General features: G+C 41.4%; 1 protein-coding gene across 10 annotated transcripts in view; it reads right to left on the bottom strand.

Moving 5' to 3' along the window:
* The window catches only part of CCDC68 (coiled-coil domain containing 68), a 96,492-nt gene that overhangs the window by 14,206 nt on the left and 57,068 nt on the right, over window positions 1-25,218 (bottom strand). For all 10 annotated transcript variants that reach the window (XR_014302931.1, XR_014302932.1, XM_082699651.1 and 7 more), the window contains 4 exons: window positions 20,933-21,015; window positions 13,249-13,354; window positions 11,851-11,934; window positions 1,715-1,791 (listed from right to left, as the gene is read on the bottom strand). Coding sequence is in view for 8 of the 10 variants with exons in the window: in XM_082699651.1 (XP_082555777.1) it covers window positions 1,715-1,791; window positions 11,851-11,934; window positions 13,249-13,354; window positions 20,933-21,015 (350 nt within the window). In the remaining 2 variants the exon portion in view is untranslated. The remainder of the gene's footprint in view (window positions 1-1,714; window positions 1,792-11,850; window positions 11,935-13,248; window positions 13,355-20,932; window positions 21,016-25,218) is intronic.

The raw sequence follows: 25,218 nt of genomic DNA, 5'->3' as shown, positions 1-25,218 counted from the left end.
TCTCTATGTTCTAATGCTCAAGGGAAACACCTTGCTTTTTAGTACTTACTGAGTTATACAGAACTACATTTTATGGATGATTAAAGAGATTTGCCTGGATTACTCTTTAGATGTACATGATTTTTTTCCCCCCTTAACAGCTACTTTTCTACTCCAGTCTCTCCCTTGAGTTATAATTCCATTGCCTACGGGCGAACCTAGACTTCCCAAACCATGCTACCGCTTACATTCTCAAAGCAGCTGACTGGATATATTTCATCTTACAAAGATGAGATCTACCAAGTCACAGGAAGAAAAAAAAATCTCTAAAACTAAAAGAACTTTGACAATTAATTTACTATAGCTAAAGCATTGGCGATAGAAGCCATTCTTTCCAGCACCTTCCATCTGTACCAGCTAGAGTATCTGCATTCCGTACTGGAGTAGTTACAGTATAGAAACAACCAGCTTCTCCCTCCTCTACTGCACTCCGGATGCCTTCCCTACGGGGTCAGAACCCCGTTCTGAGAATGGCCACCATGCCTCACCACTCCCAAGGGGACTGGTATCTGGTAAGGGAACCAAAAAAAGCAATCACCTTCTTTTCCCTTGGAAAGTCATACTTACCCTTCTACTCTGGACTCTCCCTTTCTTCCCACACTGAAGTGACTACTTCTCTCACTGTTTCTGAATTGTGGGTATTTCACTTCCTCCTTTAATCCTCCTGGAGCTTAATTTCTTTTCTTTATTGAAAGTTGCAGGGCCAGTGGCCAAACAGTTGATAACTTAGCATCTGGGAGCCCAATTCTAGAAGACTCGATTCAGAAGGGCTTCATCTCATCTCTAATTACATATATCATTAGCAAAGTGAAGCAGGGCTGCAGGGAATTCTGAAGAGGGAGATGGATCTACCTGATTTCCTGGACGGATGCTAAACACAGCAGGCCTGATTTTCTACCTCAGGCACTGCTATGAGGAGAGTTTCAGAAAATAGGCTTTTGCCCTAGAGGGATTAGACTGGGAAATTCAAACGCTGCTAGAACAGGAAGTTTTTAATCACTTTTTAAATGACTCATGTAATTACAGACTATGTTTTCTTTTAAATGATACTTTCATAGAATATTATGGAAATAACATTGGAGCCCAGAAGTCTTTTTTCTTTTTTTTTTAACTTGTTATTTTACCACTAGAAAGTAAGTTTCATGGTTTCAACCATCATTTTGATTGCTGTCCTGGGCCATTATCATTGCTTGATTCAGTCATTATTAAGTAGTTACTGAAGACATTTGCCCTTAGCAATGCAGGAAATAAAGGAACTATTCCTGCCTTCTTAGCATTGATAATCTACCTGGTTTGAGATACAGACGTGGGCATTGATGCCACAGAGCACAGGAGTTAATGGAGAAACAAGGACGATAGAAAAGAAATGATGCGTGCTGCTTGGAGAAAGTGTTGGAGCCAAGACTAGGCTTGTTAAATGACACAAAGAAGAAAAGATATCTAAATTTATTCACTCATTTTTTCAGTAAGTATTTCTATATTAGGCTTTGAGGGTTCAATGATGAACAAGTAACACAGGTCTTCTTATCAAGAACTGGGAAACACAGTAAACCAACGACTACATAAGTATTAATAGATTGGAATATTTCTCCAATGGGATAAACGTCAACATTCTTGAATGTATGTCCGACAGAAGCTGTGAAGGCAGATGGCAGTGAGGGAAGGAAAACCTTACCTTGTAGAGACAGACTTAGATACAGTTGTCCTAGGCGTTTCAGACCAAAGTGCCACTTTGGTTTTTAGTTCTTTATTCTACAGTTGAAAAAAAAAAATGTACAGAGATCACAAAGGTAGCACATTCATTAGCCACATGCTTAATGCTTCTGATCCTCCCACCACCGACGTCCCTTCTTGGCACTAAGCTTGTTGTTTCGGGCACTCTATTAGAACACAGAATGTAGCCAGTTGAGAGTCCCTTATGATCTCTGAAATTACAAACACATCTTGAAAAGTGCATAATTCTCCAAGAGATTAAAATGGAGTAGTCTACGTGAGCTTCCGAAATTTAACAGCTGAAATATGTTCTATTTCACATAGACAAATGCAAAAAAAAAAAAAAAAAAAACTTCATAAAATACTTTGTTAAAGGGGCGCCTGGGTGGCTCGGTGAGTTAAAGCCTCTGCCTTCGGCTCGGGTCATGATCTCAGGGTCCTGGGATCGAACCCCACATCGGGCTTCCAGCTCAATGGAGAGCCTGCTTCCTCCCTTCTCGCTCTGCCTGCCTCTCTGTCTAATTGTGATCTCTGTCTGTCAAATAAATAAATAAAATCTTTAAAAAAAATACTTTGTTAAAGAACCTTGTTAAAGACATCCACGATATTGATTACATTTGTCATTCTTGGGCAATCTCTTGATTATAAACTCCATGAAAATAACACCATCTGTTCTTTACTATAGAGTTCATGGCATATTTATCCTCCATTCTCCCACTGAAGCCTCAGATTTTTTTTTAAAATATTTTATTTATTTATTTGTCAGAGAGAGAGAGAACAAGAGCAAGCACGCAGACAGAGTGGCAGGCAGAGTCAGAGGGAGAAGCAGGCTCCCTGAGGGGCAAGGAGTCCAATGTGGGACTCGATCCCAGTACACTGGGATCATGACCCGAGCCAAAGGCAGCTGCTTAACCAACTGAGCCACCCAGGTGTCCCTGAAGCCTCAGATTCTTGATCTCTATACTAGTGGTCAATGATACACATCTTGTCTATCATGTATTGCTTGTTGGAGGAAATAAATCTCATATGACTATAAATATTTTGAATCTGGGAGCACTCTGATAATTCCAGGAGACAATTCAATAGCTGATAATGAGGAAGGCAAGAGTTTAAAGTTCCCAGGCACAAATCCTAGCCACTCAGTAGTTACGTGACCTCATTTAGTTACCTAAACTCTCTGGGCCCAATTTCCTCATCTGTAGGATAGAATCGTAGTCTCTTCTTCATAGGTTCTGAAATGAGGTATCAGTATGTTCTCAGCTCAGTGTATGGCACAGATTTTAAGACTTAAAGACAGTTAGTGATGATTTTCTAGTCCAAGTACCATTTTTATAGCTAAACTGAGATCCAAAGAGCTTAAGTGTCCCACTTCTTGTTCATGGCAGAACTCAGGTTCAGAGTCGGGTCCCCCCAGTCCAGAGCCAATGCTTCCCCTATAACATGGCCACACGAAGCACATTCATTTCACAGGTCAGGAACACGAGACTTAAAACAGCGAAGGGTCATGCCCAAGGTAGGGATGTCAGTGGGCCACACTGCAGGTCAGAGGTGTTTAAATGATACACCAGGGTAGCAGAGGCTAGGGCTGGAAGGTAGCTGGGTGGGAAGCTAACAGGTAGAGCTACGGCTTCAAAAAGAACAGTAACACACCAGCTCCGATCCCTAGTAGGAAACTAAGGAGTTAAACTGTCATATAATTGAAGTTGAAAAGGTATTTCCTAGAAGTCCACCAGATGATTTGAAGTAAGCCAACACCAAAATGCATGGTTTGGGGAAACAGATGTTAGAATTTTGATGGGAGCAGGAGAGTTCATAATTATGAGTGCCAAGCAAATGTCAAGACCTTTGCCAGGTGCTTTCCATACAACTTTTCTTTGATAACTTTTACTCTTCAGCATATTAAATAAGGGCGGCAAATCTCAAATTGTTCAGGTTAACTTGTTTCTGATGACCCATTCTGTAGAAATGTGCAGGCTTTATGCAGGCCTGACTCCAAATCCCCTGCTCTCTTCCCTGCAAGATGTTATTTTTCTGTAACCAGAGGAATTAGCTCAGCCTCCTGCTATTACAAATAAGTAAATGGTGAGCCTCAGGAGGAATAGAGATTCAATGATTTCCAGACGGATTTCAGGTATAATAATAATGAAACAGAAAAAAAAATAAACTGTCAGGAAATTAATCAACAATTAGTCTACTGCCACTGTCCATCGATCCTTCCGTCTCTGCCACGTCTACGGCACCAAGCCGGGAGCAGAGTGCGTGGGAAGAAGCACAAGAAAATGTGCATCTCTCCCTCCAGTACACAGGACGCATAGCGGAGTGGGGGTGATAAAACAAACACGTGGACATCAAAAATGTAAATAAATAAAGGCAGTTCAGGAGAGGCCACAGGCATTAGGTAATTAATTACTAAATAGAAAGTGTAACAGAAATCAGTGTGACAAGAATCATTTGTCACATTTTCACACGTAAGGAGATTTCACCTGGACCGTGACGACAAAGTGAAATGGCCTAGGCGGAGAAGAAGAGGAAAAAAGACTAACGCAACAGTTCTTCAAGCGTGGAGTATGGACAGTATCAGTATCACCTGGGAATCGGCTAGAATTACCGATCCTCAGTCTCCAGCGAGACCTACTGAGAAACCCAAGGAGGTCAAGGGATGGGGTTTTAGAAGCTCACCGGAAGGTTCTGACATCTGCTCAAGTTTGAGAGCCATTGGACTAACGTACTAGTTTCCAGTGTTGGTTGTATATTGGAATTATGTGGGGAGACTTAAAGCTTTAAAAAAATATATTTTATTTATTTATTTGACAGACAAAGATCACAAGAAAGTAGAGAGGCAGGCAGAGAGAGAGAAGCAGGCTCCCCGCTGAGCAGAGAGCCCGAATGCGGGGCTCAATCCCAGGACCCTGAGATCATGGTCTGAGCCGAAGGCAGAGGCTTTAACCCACTGAGCCACCAGGAGCCCAAAACTTGTTTTTTTGGTTTTTTTTGTTTTTTTAAGATTTTATCTATTTATTTGTCAGAGAGAGAGGGAGAGAGCACAAGCAGGGGGAGTCGCAGAGGGGGAGCAGAAGCAGGCTTCCCGCTGAGCAGGGAGCCTGATGTGGGACTTGATCCTAGAACCCTGGGATCATGACCCAAGCCGAAGGCAGACGCTTGAAGGACTGAGCCACCCAGGCATCCCTCTATGGGGAGATTTTAAATCTACTCATGTTAGAGTTTCACCCCCAGAGAATCTATTTAACTTGGTTATAGTCTGGGTTCAAGAGGTTTCAAAACTCATGGGGCGCCTGGGCAGCTGTCAGTTAAGCATCAGACTCTTGGTTTCAGCTCAGGTCACGATCGCAGGGTTGTGGGATCGAGCCCTGCTTCTGGCTCTCTGCTCAGCTAAGAATCTGCTTAACACCTTGCCCCTCCCCCCCCAACACCCTCTTTTCTCTAAAATGAAATAAATAAAACCTTAAAAAAAAAAAAAAGTTTCCAAGACTCCGCCGGTGATTCTAATGTGCCTCTTAGATGAAGGGCGACTAGAGTAAGGAGAGCAGAGACAAGATGTGGATTTTGCCCCTTCTTATCCCTCAGCATTTATACTGCAGAATAACTCGAAAATGGAGCAAAAATCTTGACACACAATGATCATTTCACTGCGATGTTTCAAGAGTTAGGCACTTAAGTCTCACGTAGGAAAAGTACTTCAGATTTCACAAATTGATGAAGATGTTCCTTGTACAGTGGAGATCAAGCTAATACGCACTCCTAACAAGTGTAGGCACGTATCACAGGCCAAGGACGTTGCTGAGAAAAACTCCTCTCTGTACAGCACTCTACAGGTTAGGAAGGGATAGGAATCACAACATCATGATGACAATGAATACAGGAATAAAAATAATCCAGGCTGGACAATTATTTAAAAGCTATTGAGAGTTTTTCCAAAATAAACTCCTAGTTTCTCAAGTTGCTGAGTATCAAATAATACAAAAGCATAAGAGGTATCCTGTTAGACTGTCTTTATGTTCATTTATCGCAACTTCCTTATGGATTTATTTCAGCTGCTAGATTTAGGTATTTATTTTTGATTCATGGGTGTTCATAGCATTTCCTTTAATTAGAACAGCCATATCTGGGGGCCTGAGTGTCTCAGTGGGTTAAGCCTCTGCCTTCAGCTGGGGTCATGATCTTGGGGTCCTGGGATCAAACCCCACATTGGGCTGTTTGCTTAGCGGGGAGTCTGCTTCCCCCTCTCTCTCTGCCTGCCTCTCTGCCTACTTGTGATCTCTCTCCGTCAAATAAGTAAATAAAATCTTAAAAAAATTAACAGCCATATCTGTGAATTTTATTACATCATTTCTTTATAAAATTACAAATCACTGACCAGAATATGTCTGCCATTATAATGATTATATTCAAGGATATTTTCTTGATGTGGCTTTCCAAAAGAACCTAATTTTTGTACCCTTTCTGTCAACACATTCTTGTTAAATTTAATTTTAGGGATCACAGTGAATATATAAAACAAAATAATCTTCAATGTTCAGAAAATGGAGGAATTTCTGAAGATGCATTTCCATATCAGCAGGTCATTAGTGAGGAAGTTAGAAACGCAGGAGATGTGAGAGGGAAAGTTGGAGATGAAAATGAAGGCGATAAAGATATGGCAAAAATAGAAAAGAAAGTAAATAATTTTGGTAGAGTTAGGCAGAAATGTTCCAGTGATATTTTTTAGAAGTTTTAAAAGCCTTCAAGTTGTTTTTGCTGTTGTTCTTTTAAAGGATATTGTTATTTGAGTGAATATGATGTCTCCCTTCTGGAGAGGGAAAAAAACCTGTTAGGATTAAAAGAGCCACAGGAAAACAACTATTTGTTACCGTGACTCAAGAAATTGGAAAATGGAAGACACTGTAATTTAGTGACTATGAAAATTACAAAAATAAATATAAATAGACAAACTTAACAACTCTTCATTTCTAAATACATATCGTATACACACACGTATTTCACACATGTTTTTATGCACATGCACATACACACTTATCACCCCCAACACACACTTATTTAATCATTCCAATAAACAGATTTTGTGTTGTCCATGCGGGGAGGGGAGGCATGTGCTTTCAAGACAGTAAGATTCAAATAAGTGATTTTGAACAAGTTTCTTAACTTCTTTGGAACTCAATTTAATCACTTACAAAATGCAATAAGTAATAACTTTCTCCCAGAGTACTTTTGAGGATTAAATAAAATGAAGCATGTAGCCTAAAAAAGAGATGAATGTTTTTTGGTATGGATGGTGCTGTCTGTGCAGTTTAAAAACATAGGTGATGTGTTTAAATGGGTCATTCAATCTTGGGTAACCATTTACCATAAATGGAATCAATTTAGCCTGTGATTTAATAGATTCCAGAATAGGCAATGGTCTTAAATCTGCAGTGCAAGATAGTATATCCCTGCATATATCATTTAAGAACTTCTTGGGGCGCCTGGGTGGCTCAGTGGGTTAAAGCCTCTGCCTTCGGCTCAGGTCATGATCGCAGGGTCCTGGGATCGAGCCCCGCATCGGGCTCTCTGCTTGGTGGGGAGCGGGGAGCCTGCTTCCTCCTCTCTCTCTCTCTGCCTGCCTCTCTGCCTGCTTGTGATTGCTTGTGATCTCTGTCTGTCAAATAAATAAATAAAATCTTAAAAAAAAAAAAAAAAGAACTTCTTAATAAAGCATCGACTAGGACCAGACCAGACGTAGGTTAACCGTGGCTCTAACCATTCAAGTACCTGGTCAAATATCACAGGTTCAGAGATGCCCTTTCTGACCACCATTACTCTATAACTAGCACATTGTCACATTCTATCCTTTTCAGAGCCTGTGTCCCTCCCTAATTAAGTTGTTTATATACTTACTTACGTGTTTATTGTCTGTATCTTCAATCAAAGGATAAGCTAGAGGAGAGCAGCGAGTCTGTTCTGAGCATGACCTATATGCCCAGCACTTGAAACATTTCCTGGCCCACCCTAAACACATAAAACTATTTCATGAATCAATTAAATTAATGTGGCTTGAACTTTTTAAATCTGAAAGGGTCACTGTCAAACTCCTAGCTGTGAAGGAAAAGATTTATCTACTGAAGATAAGAAATTCAGAGAACATAAAGATATTCATAAGATACTGCTTTGTTTGAAGACTCTTTTATAAAAGAAAGCATTAAAAAATAATAATAATAAAATAAACCAGACGCTTGGGCGCCTGGGTGGCTCAGTGGGTTAAGCTGTTGCCTTCAGCTCAGGTCATGATCTCAGGGTCCTGGGATCGAGGCCCGCATCGGGCTCTCTGCTCAGCAGGGAGTCTGCTTCTCTCTCTCTCTCTCTCTCTCTCTCTCTGCCTGCCTCTCTGTTTACTTGTGATCTCTCTGTCAAAAAAATAAATAAAATCTTTAAAAAAACAAAAAACAAAAACCAGACGCTTGAATCAAGTTACGTACAGGGAATCTGAGACAGTATTGAGAGGTGTTTACACATCGCTGCCGAGTCTGCAGCCAACCAAGGAGTTCCCATGAAGGTAACAAATCTGTTGTTTTCTTACATATAACACTGAGTGGCTAATCAGCAATTATTTGTTACATTTGGAAATATAGCAACAGAGCACAATAAAAGCAAATACATTGTTCCGGTCTAACTACTAACCAAAAGACCAATTGGATAATGTATTGCACCTGGGCAATCTGAGTTAAGCTGGCAGCCTATTTAGGACTGTAACATTTGTTTTAGGAATTATATAAATAAACAGACACATCTAAAGGACATAAAATTGGATTAAAAGCAGCAGTACCATGATACCTTGATCGTGTGATGACAGCTGGCACTTAATTATATCTGGCCGGAACACAATGAAGGGAAAGCTCAGAGATTCATAACAATCTCTCCAATTAAAATGTGTGACAATGTGCCCTACTGCCCTAAAGCAGTAGGGCATTGGAGCCCAAATAGGGAGATACACCATTAGAAGAGATTTCCAACATAAAAACTCAGTCTAGGATAACGGGCACTTCAAATTCATGAAGAAAGACCAGACTTCTCAATAAAGTGAGACAACTACAAAGTTAGATCCCTACCTCACACCAAACTTCCTGATTTATACATAAACTTAGATTTAAATGAGATTCCCAGTCCAGAAAGGTAATCTGAGCACATGTGTTCGTCATCTCTCCCTTCTTCAATTTTATTAAAATAATAACAAAGGATTTCTATGTATGTCAATCCCTTAATGATGAAGAGGGAAAAAATAAGACTAAGAGCAGATCAGAAATATCAGGACTGAAGGACTGAAAGTGAGCAAAAAGTTGACTGCAGAGGCAGCTGCAGGTGGGGCTGTGGCTGCTGAGGGAGATGACTAATTAAGCAAAACCCTGAGAGTCAGAGAACACACTACCAAAAATCTGAAAAATGGATATACTTTGAGTTACCAATTCCACTTCTAAAAATTTATCTTAAGGAATGATCAGTGATATTTGTATAAATACACTGAATTCAGTGTTTTTTACAAAAGCCAATACTGAAAAACAATCTAATGTCCAATAATAAGGATTGAGTTCATTAAATTACTGAATATCAATACAGTGGCTATTTTTTAAAATATTTTATTTATTTATTTAAAAGACAGAGATCACAAGTAGGCAGAGAGGCAGGCAGAGACAGAGAGAGGAGGAAGCAGGCTTCCTGCTAAGCAGAGAGTCTGATGCGGAGCTCGATCCCAGGACCCCGGGATCAGGACCTGAGCTGAAGGCAGAGGCTTTAACACTGTATGGGGTGCCACCCAAAGACTTCTTGTTATATTGTTATATACAGAAAAAAACCCACAACTCTTTGGCATGGTTTATGATCTAGCGCCTTCCTACATTTCCATGATCATCCCATGCTATTTCATTCAACTAGATTAGGAGCACTCACAATGGCTCTCTGTCGCTCTTTCTGAGAAGCCCTACCACCCAACTGTTCACTAAACTCAGATTAAAATTCATTTCCTTAGAGAGCTTCTTCCCACCCACCACCACGCTAAGTCCTCGATCCCGGTGTTACCTGTCATCATCTTCTTTCCCTGCCAAGTGCTTCTATAATATTGCTAGTTACATGCTCATTTATGTGTCTCTCTCCCTCTCTAGACAGTCAGTTCCAGAGTACGGGGTCCATGTCTCTTTTGTTCGATATTATTTTCCCAAACTTAGCCACTTCTCCACCTTAGCCAGTTCCAAAACTCCTATGTCACAGTAGCCACTCAGTAAGTACTTACAGAATTAACAAGATTGATGGTGTGAAAAATGAGTGAAGCTTAAAAATACAATGAAATGGGCATAATGTCCTGCCAGTATAGTCTATATCTTTAATACATACACATAGGTATGTAACAGGCAAATCGAGTCCCACAGAAATACAGATGGACACAACTGTGTGGAGTGATTAGCCACAGACAACAAGTTTGCATGATTTTCTTTTTATATGTGCTTATCCATATTTCCTAATTGGTACAGAATGAATGAATATATATTAGTTACATAAAAATAATATAAGAAAAAAATATTTTATCAAGTAACATCTGCAACCAAAATAAAAGGGCACGAAGTACAAAAAGCAGTGAAGAAATCCCCATAGGGACATTTTTGGGGATGAAGAGGCTCTAATGTGGTCTGAATCCTATCATCTGAGCCCCTCGATGTAAACTGACCAGTCATTACTGGGCACTTGAGTGGACACGAGTTTTGAGCCAATCATTCCCCCATCTCTGCTGCACAGAGTTGCAAGCATTGTCTTTCTCAAACAACTGTGTGTAAGCTAAAGAAGGTGAACATCTAAGGAGGCTCAAAGGGCTTGCCCTCCAGAACAGAGACAATGGTGGTCCTCTGGGAAGGGAGAAATGGCTCACCATGGCTATGGTTACAAAATTTAAGATGTAAAATGATTTACAACCTCTTTATGTTTTGATGATTTGTTCCTTCTGTTTGGGGAAAGCTGAGAGAACATGGTGGTGAGAGAAAAAAGCCCCCATGTGCTGGGGGCGTGGTCTATCCTGGGCAAGAAAAGCCCCCAAGGATGATAGGGTGTCTGGGGGCAGTCAGAGCATCTCTGATTCCACAGGACAGGACAACGGGGCAGGGAGACAAGCAGGAAGTCAAAATACTGCAGAATGAAGTAGAATGGTGACCAGGTCCAGGGGAGCAGTGGTGAGTTTCTGATGGAGGCCATGGGGCCAGAACTGAGCCTTGAGCCCAGGGGGAGGGGGCGGTGGTGTCCTCGGACCCTGCAGCCTCAGCGGGCTTCGCTGCACTTCAAATTCATGAAGAAAGACCAGATGACCAGCTCTGTCATTTACCTACAGCTGAAAGCCTGTAAAGGGCTTCCCTAGTGTAGAGGGGAAGGAGTGGGCAGGAAGAAAAGTCCATCTTATCACAGTAAATTATGAAGTGTTATGTTACATTTCAAATCATTGAAAAATAAGAAAATTACAAAAGGCTTCTTAAAGGGGTTGAGCCCTGAGGCAAAGTGCGCCAGCGATGATGGGGGTGAGCGGTAAAAGAGGGGGAAAGAGGACAAGTCAGGACGGGAAGGAAACAAAGACATGACAGCAAACCCCGCTATCTGGCCAGAGCTGAATTCACCCAAGATGGTCTTGACCCAGCTTCTAATTCAAGTCCACATGGAGAGATGTTCTTACCTGCCCCCCCCCCCGCCAAAAGAGCAAGCATTCTGGAAAATTTGGGTGAATTTTTAACAGTTATTTAATATTAACAATTTAATATTATAAAATAATGTTTAATACTTCAATAATTTTTAGGAGTACCCCCCTACAAATCTATAATTTCTTATGCATGGAGATGCACAGGCACACACATTCACAAAACACACTCATAGACACATGCGCACTCGTACATAGATACTCAGGCACGATCACACACAGACACACACCCGCCCACCTCCAGATACACCGCGTCACCCTGGTACACCAGCAGACACATTTATACACAGGCTCACAGGTACACTGAGCACACACACACACACACACACCCATTCACACACATTCACATTCGCACTGAAATATACAAGAGATTCCCTCCTTACCTGGGCTTCAAGGATGTTAACTTTTTCCTTCAGGTTTTCAATTCTCTTATCTTGTTCTTTTAAGTTATTTTTTAATCCTTCCATCTAAGAATTAGGAAACACAATTGGAAAAATCTTGTCAGACAACAGGGAAGTTCCTTACGTCAGAACCTGCACAAGTTTCTGTGGTCCCCTCACATCCATCAAACAAAAAAATTACATCCCAAAGCATTGGTGGATTCAGTAGGCGATAGAAAATAGCAGGGCAAAGTGGCCTCTGGGGATGAGAGCACGCAGGCAGTCCTAGTAGACGTCGTAATCTTTGGAAAACCTGTTTAAACCAAATTCAGAGGGCATGCTTCCTGTGGAAATCAGCTTTGGCTGTCCTTCTATGTTTCCAGCACGCAATGAATGCTTTCATACAGCAGATGCAGAGGCTGGAGCCATCACGCAAGGCCATCACCCAGCATGGGGAAGCGCCCCAACGCAGAGTTCTGGTCAACCGCGGCAGAATGAGGTGAGCCTGCTTTGCTGGGGAAGAAAAGCATCTGCTAAAAAGCAACATGGAACTGGGAAGATAAAGTAATGACCAGAAGAGAGTGGGAAGAGAGGAAACCTGTGGATTCCAAGACTGATTCTGCCATTTCCAGCTCTGTCATTTACCTACGATGAGCCCCCATTTTCTCCTTTGGAAAACAAGAACGTGGGATGCGCCCTAAGGCCTTCCTGGCTCCCAAGAGCCATGACTCAATTCTCCGGCCTTTTGGTGAGGTCCTAGCCAAATGTTACATTTGTATCAGGAAGGCACTGGAGTTACTCGAAATGATTCCTTTTGGAAACAAATACTGGGTAGTAAAAAAATGAGTGAAGGTCTGATTTTAGGTCTAAAGGACACAGCCCAAACCAGATCAATAGATTTCTTGAAGTAAATCATGAGTTTACATCCCACAGTCAGCCGGCTGCCACCACCATGACCTCCTCTCTTTCACCTCCCAGGATGCCCAGAGAAGCACGGCCAGGCGACAGTGCTGTCCCACACACCTACTAAGTAAATTTACTGTTTGTGAGGTTATAAAAACAGATCATTGCTTCCTCAGAAAGGGCTGAATCTTCTAATCTCCAAAATCTTCTAAAGAACAGTGTACATTCTCTGGCTCAGAACACTTTAAAAAAAAAATCACTGAAACAGCTAAAGAGCAGTTAAATACAATTTTCCCAATATCTTCACTGAGAACACTACAGGTGTTGGCATACAGACTGAAGAAGGCATTGAAAACAGAGTCAGGTTGCACAGGAATAAAAAAGAAATGTCAGTGGGGAGAAAAATCTCACTGCTCGTGAAGTCCGGACAAGCCGCCTGTATCGTCTTCTCCCTGTAAACACACCATCTACCAGAGAAACACACTCGACTCATCTGACCTCCCGGATGACGCCGCGCAGGTTCTGATGCTGGGAATGAATCACGAACTGCAGATGCGAGATCTGCTCCTGGAGAAGGGAAATCTCCGTTTGAAGATTGTGGCAACTGGAAAGGCAAAAGGAAAAAGAGACATAAAGATGTGCTGGAGCCATTGATTCTATCCAGGCTGCCAGCTTCTCCCCACACAGGATGCTGTTACTGGGCATCAAGTGGGAAAGATGCTGGGGGTCCCACGTGCCTCACAAGACACGGAAGATCGGGGCGCCTGGGTGGCTCTATTGTGAAGCATCTGCCTTCAGCTCAGGTCATGATCTCAGGGTCCTAGGATCGAGCCCTGCATCCGGCTCCCTGCTCAGCAGGAAGCCTGATTCTCCTTCTCCCACTCCCCCTGCTTGTGTTCCCTCTCTCTGGGTCCCCCTTTGTCAAATAAATAAAATCTTTAAAAAAAAAAAAAAGATGCGGAAGATCAACAGGCACAGAGCAGCCTCTGAGGGGCTCAGACAGGTCTTGAATGAATATACCCATTCATGTCAAAAGCTCCCTCCCGCCCAGCTGTGCCTTCCCTCCCTCCAGGAGAGACTTGAGCCAAACTATTGAGCAGATGAAGCACTCACGGAACTCAACAGTCTGGCCTAGAAGCACGCACACCCCCAGCACTCAACAGAATGCCCAGGTAATGACAGAAGGATAGTGGGGCCAGGATGAGCGGGGGCTAGGAACGGAGATTTTACATGTAATGGGAAAACAATTTTCAATGATACAGAGTTAATGTATGTTGTGGATTGCCTATGTTTGTCTTTTATGATTATGATCACTATTATTACTTTGGCTTCCTGCTTTGGGTAATTCTACTACCTCTAACTAGGGCATAAAAAAGAAAAAAAAAGGAAATTAAATTAAGTTAAAATTTAATTAAATTAAATAAATTTATTTTATAAATAGTGAATTTAATATTTAAATATAAATAAATTTTAATTTATTTTATAAAAAAATAAATTAAACCAGCTAACATTGGAGCTCACACTGACCATGGTGAAAAAAGAGAGATGAAGTTTGAATTTAGATTATTCATACCTTCCCGGAACTCCTTTTAGGTAACTGGAATTGATTATACAGCTTTTGATAGGCCAAGATTTTCTTCTTGCCAATACTACCGGAGTTCTGAGGCGGCGTGCCTTGTGGCAAACTCCCCAAACTTGGGAGTGTTGTGACTGGATTCAAACACACTTCCTCAGCCTCAGTGTAACAGATAGAACAATTCTACCTATATTACTTTACAGGGATAATATTGTGGGCTTAAGGAGGTAAGAGAATATGCTTTTAGAAAATAAGCTTTTTTAGAGAACAATGTGTTAATATTTCTTTAGCTATTAAGGTTTTAGAATCAGTAGGCAACATCCAATGCACTCGCAATTCCGATTTTTATAGTCTCTGCAAATATTGCAAAGGCCATGGCTACTCATGTGACATTACAGAACATGTTCTCATTTGAAAGAAAAGAGAGTCTCATTTTGTTTCACATCATGTACTGAAACACTGCTTCTCAGACTTAATATGCATTGGAGGGTCTTATGAAATCATGAGGGATCTTGTTAAAATGCACAGCTGATCCAGGAGGCTGAGATGTGGCTTAAGATTCTGCATTTCCAATAGGCACCTGGTTGTTGCCAGTAAATACGGTAGCCCGTGCTTTGTGTAGCCCAGGCACCGAACCACTAAAGTTGGCTCACTAACATAGGTAATATTCTCTCTCAAAGCCATGTAATTTGCAGGTAACTTGCAATATTTAAGAAGGAAGTGGTGATGCAACATGGAGGCTTAAGTGGGTAGGAGAAGAATAAATGAAACAAGATGGGATTGGGAGGGAGACAAACCATAAGTGACTCTTAATCTCACAAAACAAACTGAGGGTTGCTGGGGGGAGGGGATTTGGGAGAAGGGGGTGGGATTATGGACATTGGGGAGGGTATGTGCTTTGGTGAGTGCTGTGAAGTGTGTAAACCTGGTGATTCACAGACCTGTACCCCTGGGGATAAAAATATATGTTTATAAAAAATAAAAAGTTAAAAAAAAAAAAAAAAAGAAGGTCTTTTAATTTTTTCCCCTCTTTTGGCTTTGCACAACAGAGCTTTATAAATGGTTTGTTTTACTATAGAAAAAAATTAATCTCTACGGAACCATAGAAATTCTTGCACAACTACATATATTGTATAATGATAACCATTATTATTTACTTACCCTATGGAATGAAATAAGTTATACTATAAAAATACTGTGCAATTACACAGAATATAAGTAAAATGTAGTTCATTATTGTTCATAGCATAAAAATTAGAACACTCTAAATGGTTATCAATATAGAACCAACTAAACTAATTATGCTCTACCTGTACCATGTTGATTGTACATATACATATATATCACAAGGATAGGCCAACAGACTTAATTTGTATGAAAGACAATTCTGCAGAATGTTATAAAAAAGGATGACCCTTTCAACAAATGGTGCTGAGACAACTCTACATTCATCTAAAAGAAAGAATATGAAAATTAATCCTACACTCACCTCATAAGAGAAATAAATTCCATGTAGATTGTAAATAAAGCTGGGGCCCTACAGACTTTCAGAAAATAATATAAAAGATCATCCTCACGAATGTGCCATAGGTGAAGATTTTTTAACATAGAACTCAAAACAGTATTAAACACAAAGGGAAAGACTGGAGTCATCAAATAAGAAGGAACTGGATAGCCTCAGATCATCAGTAGCTCAAATGATTAATAAAGGCATTGTGCCCAGAATATCTAAGGATACATCTAGCGATCAATAAGACAGATACCCCCGTAGGAAAATTAGAAAGGAACTGGAGATCCCGCACACATACACAAGATGAGTTGAGGACGTAGAGATCAGAAGAGCAGAGAAGGCAAAGAGAAGCGTGCCCACAGCTGCTGGTGCTGAGCCTGCCCCAGGGAGTAAGCGGAAAAGGAGGGTCGTAGGGAGGGGGCAGCCACACTCGGGACTGCCCTGGGAGATAAGGAGAAAGCACTCAGGATGCCTAACAGAGGCATGCTGGCTTTGAATACTCATAGACTGTTCACGAGCCCGTAAGAAAATTAAATTGTTTTAATTTATAAAAATGTTAAAGATGAATATTCCTAATGGTCTTGTTGTGTGACCCAGAACTCAGACCAGAGGAGAAAAAAAGTGGCTTTAGAAAGATGGATTGGGGGACGCCTGGGTGGCTCAGTTGGTTGAGCAGCTGCCTTCGGCTCAGGTCATGATCCCAGCGTCCTGGGATCGAGTCCCCCATCGGGCTCCTTGCTCAGCAGGGAGCCTGCTTCTGCCTCTGCCTGCCATTCTGTCTGCCTGTGCTCGCTCTCTCCCCCTCTCTCTCTGATAAATAAATAATAAAAAAAAAAAAAAAAGAAAGAAAGATGGATTGGGAGCGCCTGGCAGCTCAGTCCTTAAGCCTCTGCCTTCTGCTCAGTTCAGGTCATGATCTCAGGGTCCTGGGATAGAGGCCCGCATCAGCTCTCTGCTCAGCAAGAATCCTGCTTCTCACTTTGCCACTCCCCTGCTTGTGAGCCCTCTCTTGCTGTGTCTCTCTTGGTCAAATAAATAAAGAAAATCTCTTTAAAAAAAAAAGAAAAAAAGATGGGGTGGGTAGATGTTATGCTCCTCAAAATACAGAACTCTAGAGATTTCCCCTCATAGTCTGTGATTGTATGACCATAAAAGTCACTGTAGAAAAACAGAAATCTGGAATAGGTCTCAAGATGGAAGAAAATAATTTCTAGAAGCACTCTTGAAAACACGGCTGTCAGACTTACCTGCATTAGTACACTAGAATGGGGACTAACAGACGTTAGAGATTCTCTCCTAGGATTGTTCAATAAATACGAACCTAGTCACCCATTTAAGGTCTTTAAATGTGAGACTATCCCGAAATAAACCACCACTTGAGCTCCCTTCGTCTCTGCTCTTTATCTTTCTGTTAAAGCAACTCTGTCTTCATAAAGAGGTACTAAAGCAAAAGCAGCAGGAAGGAAACATTACAAAGGTCAGACCTAGAAAAGGGCACGGAGCCCTTCTAACAGATGTCTAATCCATGCTCTGCCTCCCAATGTCTCCATATAAGTACACAGTACCTCCTGAAATCAGAAGAGAATTGAAAATCTTACACTTTGGGAAGACATAGCCGTGTTTTTCCTATCATTCGCATTGAGTACAACCAAAAACCTAGAGATTATATGCAAACGAACACAAGAAGGCTCTGACAGGTGGAGAGAAGGCAGACCAGCTCAGGACCTTGGAACCCAAGGCACAGCACAATGGTGAGTTCCCTGGGTTTTCTTTTTGCCTCTTGTATCCCAGACTTGGAGCTGAAAAAGTCTGTAGTCTGGGAATACCAAAGCGAGCGAACAAGAAAAGCCCCATCAAGAAGACAGGAAAACCTTGGCCCTATTCTAAGGGAATCCAGGGTCCTCTCTCCAGTCGGCACTGAGGGACAGTGCACAGAGCACCACTCTGACATTCTTCCTCTGAGATTCCTTAATGTTCAAGAGAGAAAGTCTATCCTATCTTTAAATTGCAGACATGGGAAAACAAATGGCTTAGCCTTTAGTAACATGGGATGATTGTAGCGCAAGTACTTGGCAAGAAACCTACCCTCAATCACTCTGATGACCAATGTCTGCCAAACACTTAATCAAAGGAAATTGAATTAAGGGAGGGTTTGCTCTCTATCCGTTCATCAGGATACTCTAACAATCTATCTTTGGGTAATTTACACCATCAGAGTGCAGCATTCTTCACCCACACCATACCTTACCCTCTGCTCTCACTGTTCTAATGGCTTTGACTTCATTGTTTGCTGGCATCAGGCTATCCTTTTTTAAAGGATTTTTCTGAGGGGCAGCTCCTATGTTTCTCCAAAAGAATAACTCTAAAATGGACCTTTGTGCTCGTCCGTGATGTCACAGGACAGAGAGACAAGCTGGGAAACTGCCTTCTGCTCATAGACACACAGGGGAATTAGGAAACCAGTCTGAGGAAAGGCTCTGGAGGTCTCCAGAAATCAAAGAAGGTCAAATCTCTTTTATAGCAAATGAGCACGGACTGCTGTGAGATTTCTGGAGCCCAAACTCCCAGCTCTTACAGCTTCTGAAAGGCTGTATAATCACTTCACCATCTAGAAGCTCAGTTTCCTCCCTGAAAAGCTGATGACAGGATTAAATTCAATAACGTGCCGGGGGTTACTCCATCAACAGCAAGGCACAATACATGCGTTGGTTAGCAGCGACGGTAGTACAAATACGGAGTCAACCTCGTTTTTCATGAGATGCTTCTGCCAAGCATCTTAACTCTCGTTAAAAGTAATTGTGGAGATTAGCATAATATAATTATATATTCATATCCATATGCAAAAAACTGTCATTTTCTCCTGAATTATAGAACACTTAAAAGTTGTCATTTTTAGAGATGCTTTTTAATATTAGAGATGCCAGGTTAGAACATATTAAATCTTTTCATCAAAATGGCAGAGAATCGTGGCACCTTTCAAACCTGCCATCTTGCCCAAGGGAAATTTAGTCACCCAGAACCCCCTGCTCAGAGGAGCAGCTCCAGGCTCTTTTGGCGGTAAGGGAAGTCCACTTGTGGGACCAGGCATTGGTGCCTGCCAAAAGGCCGTTGGTTTGATGAGGAGGTAGGAGTCTGGCGAACACGAGCCAGCTGCCCAATACAGGAAATAGTATTAGGCTCACAGACTCTTTCCTCTGCAATTGGAAAGGAAAATGAAGACTATAAGCCAGCTGGAGAAAACCACCGAGAAAAGTTAATAAATCACACAGGGAAAACAAGGAACAAGGAGGAGTGAAACTGTACAAATACACATAACTGAAGAGGAACAACAAAACCGTGGGCTTTTAAAAACCCATTAGCGCTGAAGGGTGGTCCTCCTGCCTTCCCACGAGATGCATCTCCTTTATGGCCCTATCTGTTCAATCTTCATCTACCCAGGAATCTTCTTATTTGTGGTAGCTTAACCAACTCTCTATTGCTTTAACCAAAAGAGCCTGACTCCTACTGATCCCATTTTCTTGTCACTTCGCAAAGTGAATACCTCTACACACAGACAAATAATAAGGAAGATAAATATTTGTGATGCCTACAATCTATGAAAATTACACAAGCCTGGATGTTCAAACACCTTTCTAGAAACACAAAACATCCATTTCCCTTAGGACATTTCTAAATCCTCCCTAAGAGTTTTCTGAGAATTCCCTATAACAACTGCTCATATATAATAGAACAGAAAGAATAGTTCAGTTTGGTTTTTAAAATGGTTACGTTTTTGGCTCAAAGACTGACAAAAACCCTATTATCAATAAAAATCACTTTTAAAGAAAAAAAAAAATCAGACTCAGATTGTCTGGGCTTTTGATGGAAAGCATATTGTACCAGCCAGTAGTTCTGCTGCAAGGACGGGATGTTTTTCAGAAAGAAAAAAAGAAAACACAACATAATCCACAGATTTACTTAGAGTTAAGTTAGGAGTATACGCAAGTGATTCTGAAGACCTGTGGATGTCGTCCAAAGTACTTCCTTCATCTTCTCCAGAGAGGCACAGTGCTACCTGCCCTCTTAGAAAGCCACCTCCTGGGGCTATATGTTTGTTCACAAGGAAGAACATGGGTAAATGAACATCAGCGGTATTCCAGCATGTTCTGAATATGGAAATGCAATTGTTGGGGTCAGCCCAGGTCTGGACGTTGGCATATGTGGTCCACTACATGAACATGACCTAGACAGAAGGCTGAAGCTTTTGAGAGGTGAGGAGAGAAAGAGAGATCATTGGAAAGGAAAGAGAAACAAACAAACAAACAAAAATCAAAGACCAAGAGAGAGGGATATTTGAGTATGTATGGTTGAATAAGTGAGAATAAGAATCTGTAATTTCTGAGGCTCATCAGAGTGCTTGATAGCCTAGGAAGCAATAGTTCCAGGTGGATACAATCACACCTCAAAATGGGCTTGACTTTGAACATGATATCAGGACCTATAGCAACAGTGCCAGGTTCAGAATGAGAAGAGAAGGGAAGAGTAGGGAAGGGAAGCAGGGAGAGTGAGGGAATTTTATATGTCATGAGGATTACATGATGTTCCACAGAATTTTTCCAAGTGCTGTGAAGTAATCCAACACTTGGGAGGTACCCACGGTCCACCCCCCTACTCGGGACTGTAACAGCTTGTGAATTACGAGTATTCGGAAATAAGTCCAAAGAACTAAGAATGCATTCAGGGTAGTTCCTTCATACTCTGCAAAGTTGGGGAGCACTGGGAAAGGATCTGACAGTTCTGCTTGAGGGCTAGCCACTTTGCGGCAGGCTACAGCTGAGACCCTTTAACAAAATCAGAAGCATTAGGAGGGAATGAAGCATCCTCTTCAACAGGGAAGCGACAGGCTCATTCATTCTTCAGGAGGATTGACCTTGCCCTGGTTTCCAGTACCTCCAGGGAATTCTGCCCAGTGGGAGGGAGGGGAGGCACATGGCTGTTCATATTAAGAAATCTCCCTTTGTCCTGCCCTTTCAGCCCTCCTGTCTCCTCGGAGGCCAGTGGACAGCAGAGAGGAAAGGTGTCAGGAACCGCTTTCGTAAGGAGGGAGATTTGCAGACCTTTTAGCATGCGTAGCATTGGATTTGAGTTGCAGCAGCTTGTTTTCCAAAGACAGTTTTTTTTCTAGCAGTGTTTTCTTTTCCTAGAAGGAAATAAAACATAATTTTATTTCTTTCTGTGCATGTGTGCATGTGTTTGCTAAGTCACTCTTGCAAACTGTTGGCAAAAAGCACTTCTTATAATATTAGAAAATATTTTTAAGCTAAAGAGCACATTTCAGATGGCGCTGTTACCATCCACCCCAGGGAGAGACCCAGCCGGCATCCTCCTGTGCGGCTTCCAAGTAGCTCAGTGACAGGTCAAGACGAGCTGTCCTCACTCCCCTTACTTGCCTGGAGAGGTTCTGCTCCTCCTCCGGCCAAGAAGGGAAGTTTGCCTTGCTCAGTCACCGCCTCCCTCCACCCCACCCAGATCCAAACTGGCAGCTCATCTCTCTAGGCGTCCGCTCTCCCTCTGCCCCCCCCCCCCGCTGCCTCCGCATTAGACCAAGTCGCTGGTACCCAAGGACACTGTTGACCCTATTCCCCTCCCTGCTCACACAGCATCTGCCAGAAAGCAGAAAAGGAGCAAATGAGCTTTTCGTGAAGGCGCAAGGCCACAGGTAATGAAGTCACTTCCTAGTTAGAATAGAAGAGATATTTTGACACGGAAAGAGAAAACCTAAAAAAGACCTGAATATCATTATTAAACCAAATTCTTTCCAGTCAAAAGAAAAATAGTAATAAAAAGAAAAAGAAATAATAGGAATAAAAATAGTAATAAAAGAAAAATAGTAATCCATGAAAAACCAAGCTGGGATGATTGTGGGTGGTGGTGGTGGTGGTGGTGGTGGTTGTGGTTGTTTTTTAAAGATTTTATTTATTTATTTGACAGAGAAAGATCACAAGTAGGCAGAGAGGCAGGCAGAGAGAGAGAGAAAAGGGAAGCAGGCTCCCTGCTGAGCAGAGAGCCCAATGCGGGACTCGATCCCAGGACCCTGAGATCATGACTTGAGTCGAAGGCAGTGGCTTAACTCACTGAGCCACCCAGGTGCCCCATTGTTGTTGTTTTTAATCATTGACAGCAAGAGATGTTTTGACACTGTTTATAATGCTGTTTAAAACCACTCCTGCTGCTGTATTTATTCGGGTAAATTACGAAATGTGGTGTTATAGAGCGAAAATATGGGAATCTCTTTGGACATGGACCAACCTAGTTTTGAAACTGGGACAGTAATAATTTTTGCCAAGGCTTTAACCTCTCTGGGCCTTATGTTTGTTAAGAAAAATTAGCCAAAACTTGGAAATCAAGATCATCTATGAATTTAATGCCCTACTGGGTCACTGTTGAATAACCAATCCTCATGCAGAATGTCTGTGTTTGACTTTATTGTTTACGATTTGATTAGAACCCTGACTCTGTGAAGTTGTATGTTCATTTGTAGATTTCTGCCTCGTAGAAAAGATAATCTCACAGATTTTGGTTTGATTGCCTCCAAAAATATTAAGCAATTTTGTATCTAATCTAGTAATCTGATCCTATATTCCTTTTTTCAAAATGCCTATACATAGCCTGTTTCTCCAAATCTTCTATTTAAACTGGTTTTTACCATCTTACTGCTTCCCTTATTAATGAATGAGTTGAGTAAAATATCTGACATGTATTCATTCTATATGTTTTTAAGTCACAGTTTTTTAAAGTCATGACTTTTTGAACATCCCTAAAATAGGAATAATGCTACCTATACTGAAAGGGTTGGGATGGTTGGAGATAATATATGTGAAAGCCCCACATGCTTCTCCTGTACATATTAAGACCTCGATTTATAATAATTTGAAGGTGCCAAACACTTCCTGTCCTACGTGCCATCATTTTTAAAGTTTATATTAAATTCTTTCAATTTTTTTCTCTAGCATTCTTGTCACATATAGGAATTTAACTTGTGTTCCCTAGCTGTGTTCAACTTATTTTTGAGGGATCATAGGTATGCCTGGTAAGCTTATTATGATACTGATCACCCAAGAAATGCATCACTGGTAATATATTTTGACTTTGTAGGGAGGAAAATGATGTTTAACATCCCTCCTAATGGACTTACTATCCACGAATGGATCTTCATAACCAGGGTTCAAGCAGACTGGACAACTGGACAAGTAAACATTCGACTCTGGCCAAGGTTCCACCATGGAGCCTGGACTCTTAATGCTTCCTCTCTGACAACAGGGACAATCACACCATGGGTGCTGGCACTTGTTCTCAGGGACAGTGTCTTGTGGAAAAGGAAAGGAGTTCACAGCACCACCCAGTGGGCAAAACACTCTTCCCAAAACTGCCCCTCTGGGGAGCTCAACCGCTCCCTCGCCCTACCAATCAAAGTGGAGTAGACACCAATTTAAATAATTGCCGTATGTTAACATCTAAATGATTTAGTATATCATTTTTATCTGATGCCAGAGAAGATGGGGGCATCATGGAAAGCATGTTGAACCGGTAACTGGAGGACAGTGGAATCAGTCCTGGTTCCCACTATCCTCATTTATAAAATGGTGATGAGGAAACTAGGTGGTCTCAAAAGCACCTCTGAGCTCTAAAATTCTAATAGAGCTAAATCAATGACACTGGAAAACAAATATGAAGCGACAGAATTGCACTGCTAGCAAAAGGAACATATGCCGTATTAAAACGCTCTTATTGGGCGGTTCTGCTGGCTTATCGCTGTGTTTACGGAATTCATTCCCACTGCATTCCTGATTAAAGTGGGACAGATGGTGAAGGTTTTAAGTAATGTGTTCATTACCAGACCTCATACCACTAATGGCTATTTACTGGAGCAGTGGCTTGTTCAAGTGAGTAGAAAATGAATCCTTCTCCAGGGGCCACCCACTACCAGGGCAATATTTATCAACTTCTGTGTGGGTGTTCATTTTTAATTTTCATTTTCTTTCTGAACTCCTATCTTTCTCCTACTAAGGCAGAAATCTAGAGTTACCCCTCCTCTCATTCTGATACACACCCCCTACCTGAGGAACCATTCATCACAGCCTTAAAAGTATTCTTGGTAATACCCTAAAATAAGAAGGTATTGCCAAGTTTTGCTCCTTATAGTTTAATTTGTTTGCTTATTTGTTTTACAGATACAATATCCCTTTTAAAAAACTCCTGCACAGCAGCCTTCTATCCATCCTCACCTACCTCCTCCACCTCCCTGAGGTTCCAATAAGCCCCACTCCAGGAAATTACTGAACTAGAATATTCTGGAAGGTTCCTGCATGGCCATGAACCATGGGCATCCTATCCACTTACTTTGTCACAGAGCACCTAGAGACAGCCCACCATTATGGGTCAATATCAAAATAAAAGCCAAAAAAACCAAAAACACACAAAAAAGATAAATGCTAAGCTATTTTTTCTCAAAAATGCCTACCGGTATCTGAGCCAGTCAGCTTTATTCTGGGGTACTTTCCCCTACCTTCAATATGGTTGTTTGCTTCCCTAGGAGAATGAATGAAAAGAAGTAGGAGAAGTTCCTGGAGTACCATAGAACCCAGATAGCCTACACTGCAATTTCCACAAAGACACTACACCTGGTCCATTCACAAAGAGACACCCAGCCTTTAGCTCTGACTGGTATATGGTAAGTACTCAAGCATTTGTTGAGTAAACAGTCAAGTGACTGTAACCCACAATTTTGAGATGAACTCACATTCAGTACAGACTTCGCAGGATTTCTAAGAAATAGAAACAGCTGGCTATTAAACCTGGCTTATTGTTACTGGGTTTGGGTTGGAGGTGATCACAAGTCTAAATTCAAATGAAAGCTGGTTAATCAGCCCTATTTGCAATCCGGAATGGTCTTCCTTTCCTAAAGGCAAACGTTCTTTGTGCTGAGATTGTGAAACTATTTATTACAGGATAAATATTCTAACACTACAAAGTAGTCATCCAAATGTTACAGTTTGTCCAAAATATCCTAACTATAAAATGTCTGCACTGCAGCAAACCAGCTGCTTAAGGATATTCTAGCCCAGAGATTCTGGGGACAGTAACACATTCAGTGACCCACCACGCAACATACACAACATAGAGGTAGCTATATATTATTATTACTAGATTCAGTTAAATTGGGGCTTGTTTAATTTTTGTAATTTCCTCATAGGACTTCATTGGCTCTACAAATTCAACCAAACTCAATGTTATAAATTAAGTGACTGGGAAATATGTCGAAAATAACCAAATTCTTTTGGCAAGAAACATGAATATTGAAATGTGATGCTTCTGAAGTGACATTTCTCAAATGGCATCAAGT

The sequence above is a fragment of the Mustela nivalis genome (assembly GCF_964662115.1).
Source record: "Mustela nivalis genome assembly, chromosome: 14".
Lineage (NCBI taxonomy): Eukaryota > Metazoa > Chordata > Mammalia > Carnivora > Mustelidae > Mustela > Mustela nivalis.
This window is presented reverse-complemented; position numbering and strand designations above follow the sequence as displayed.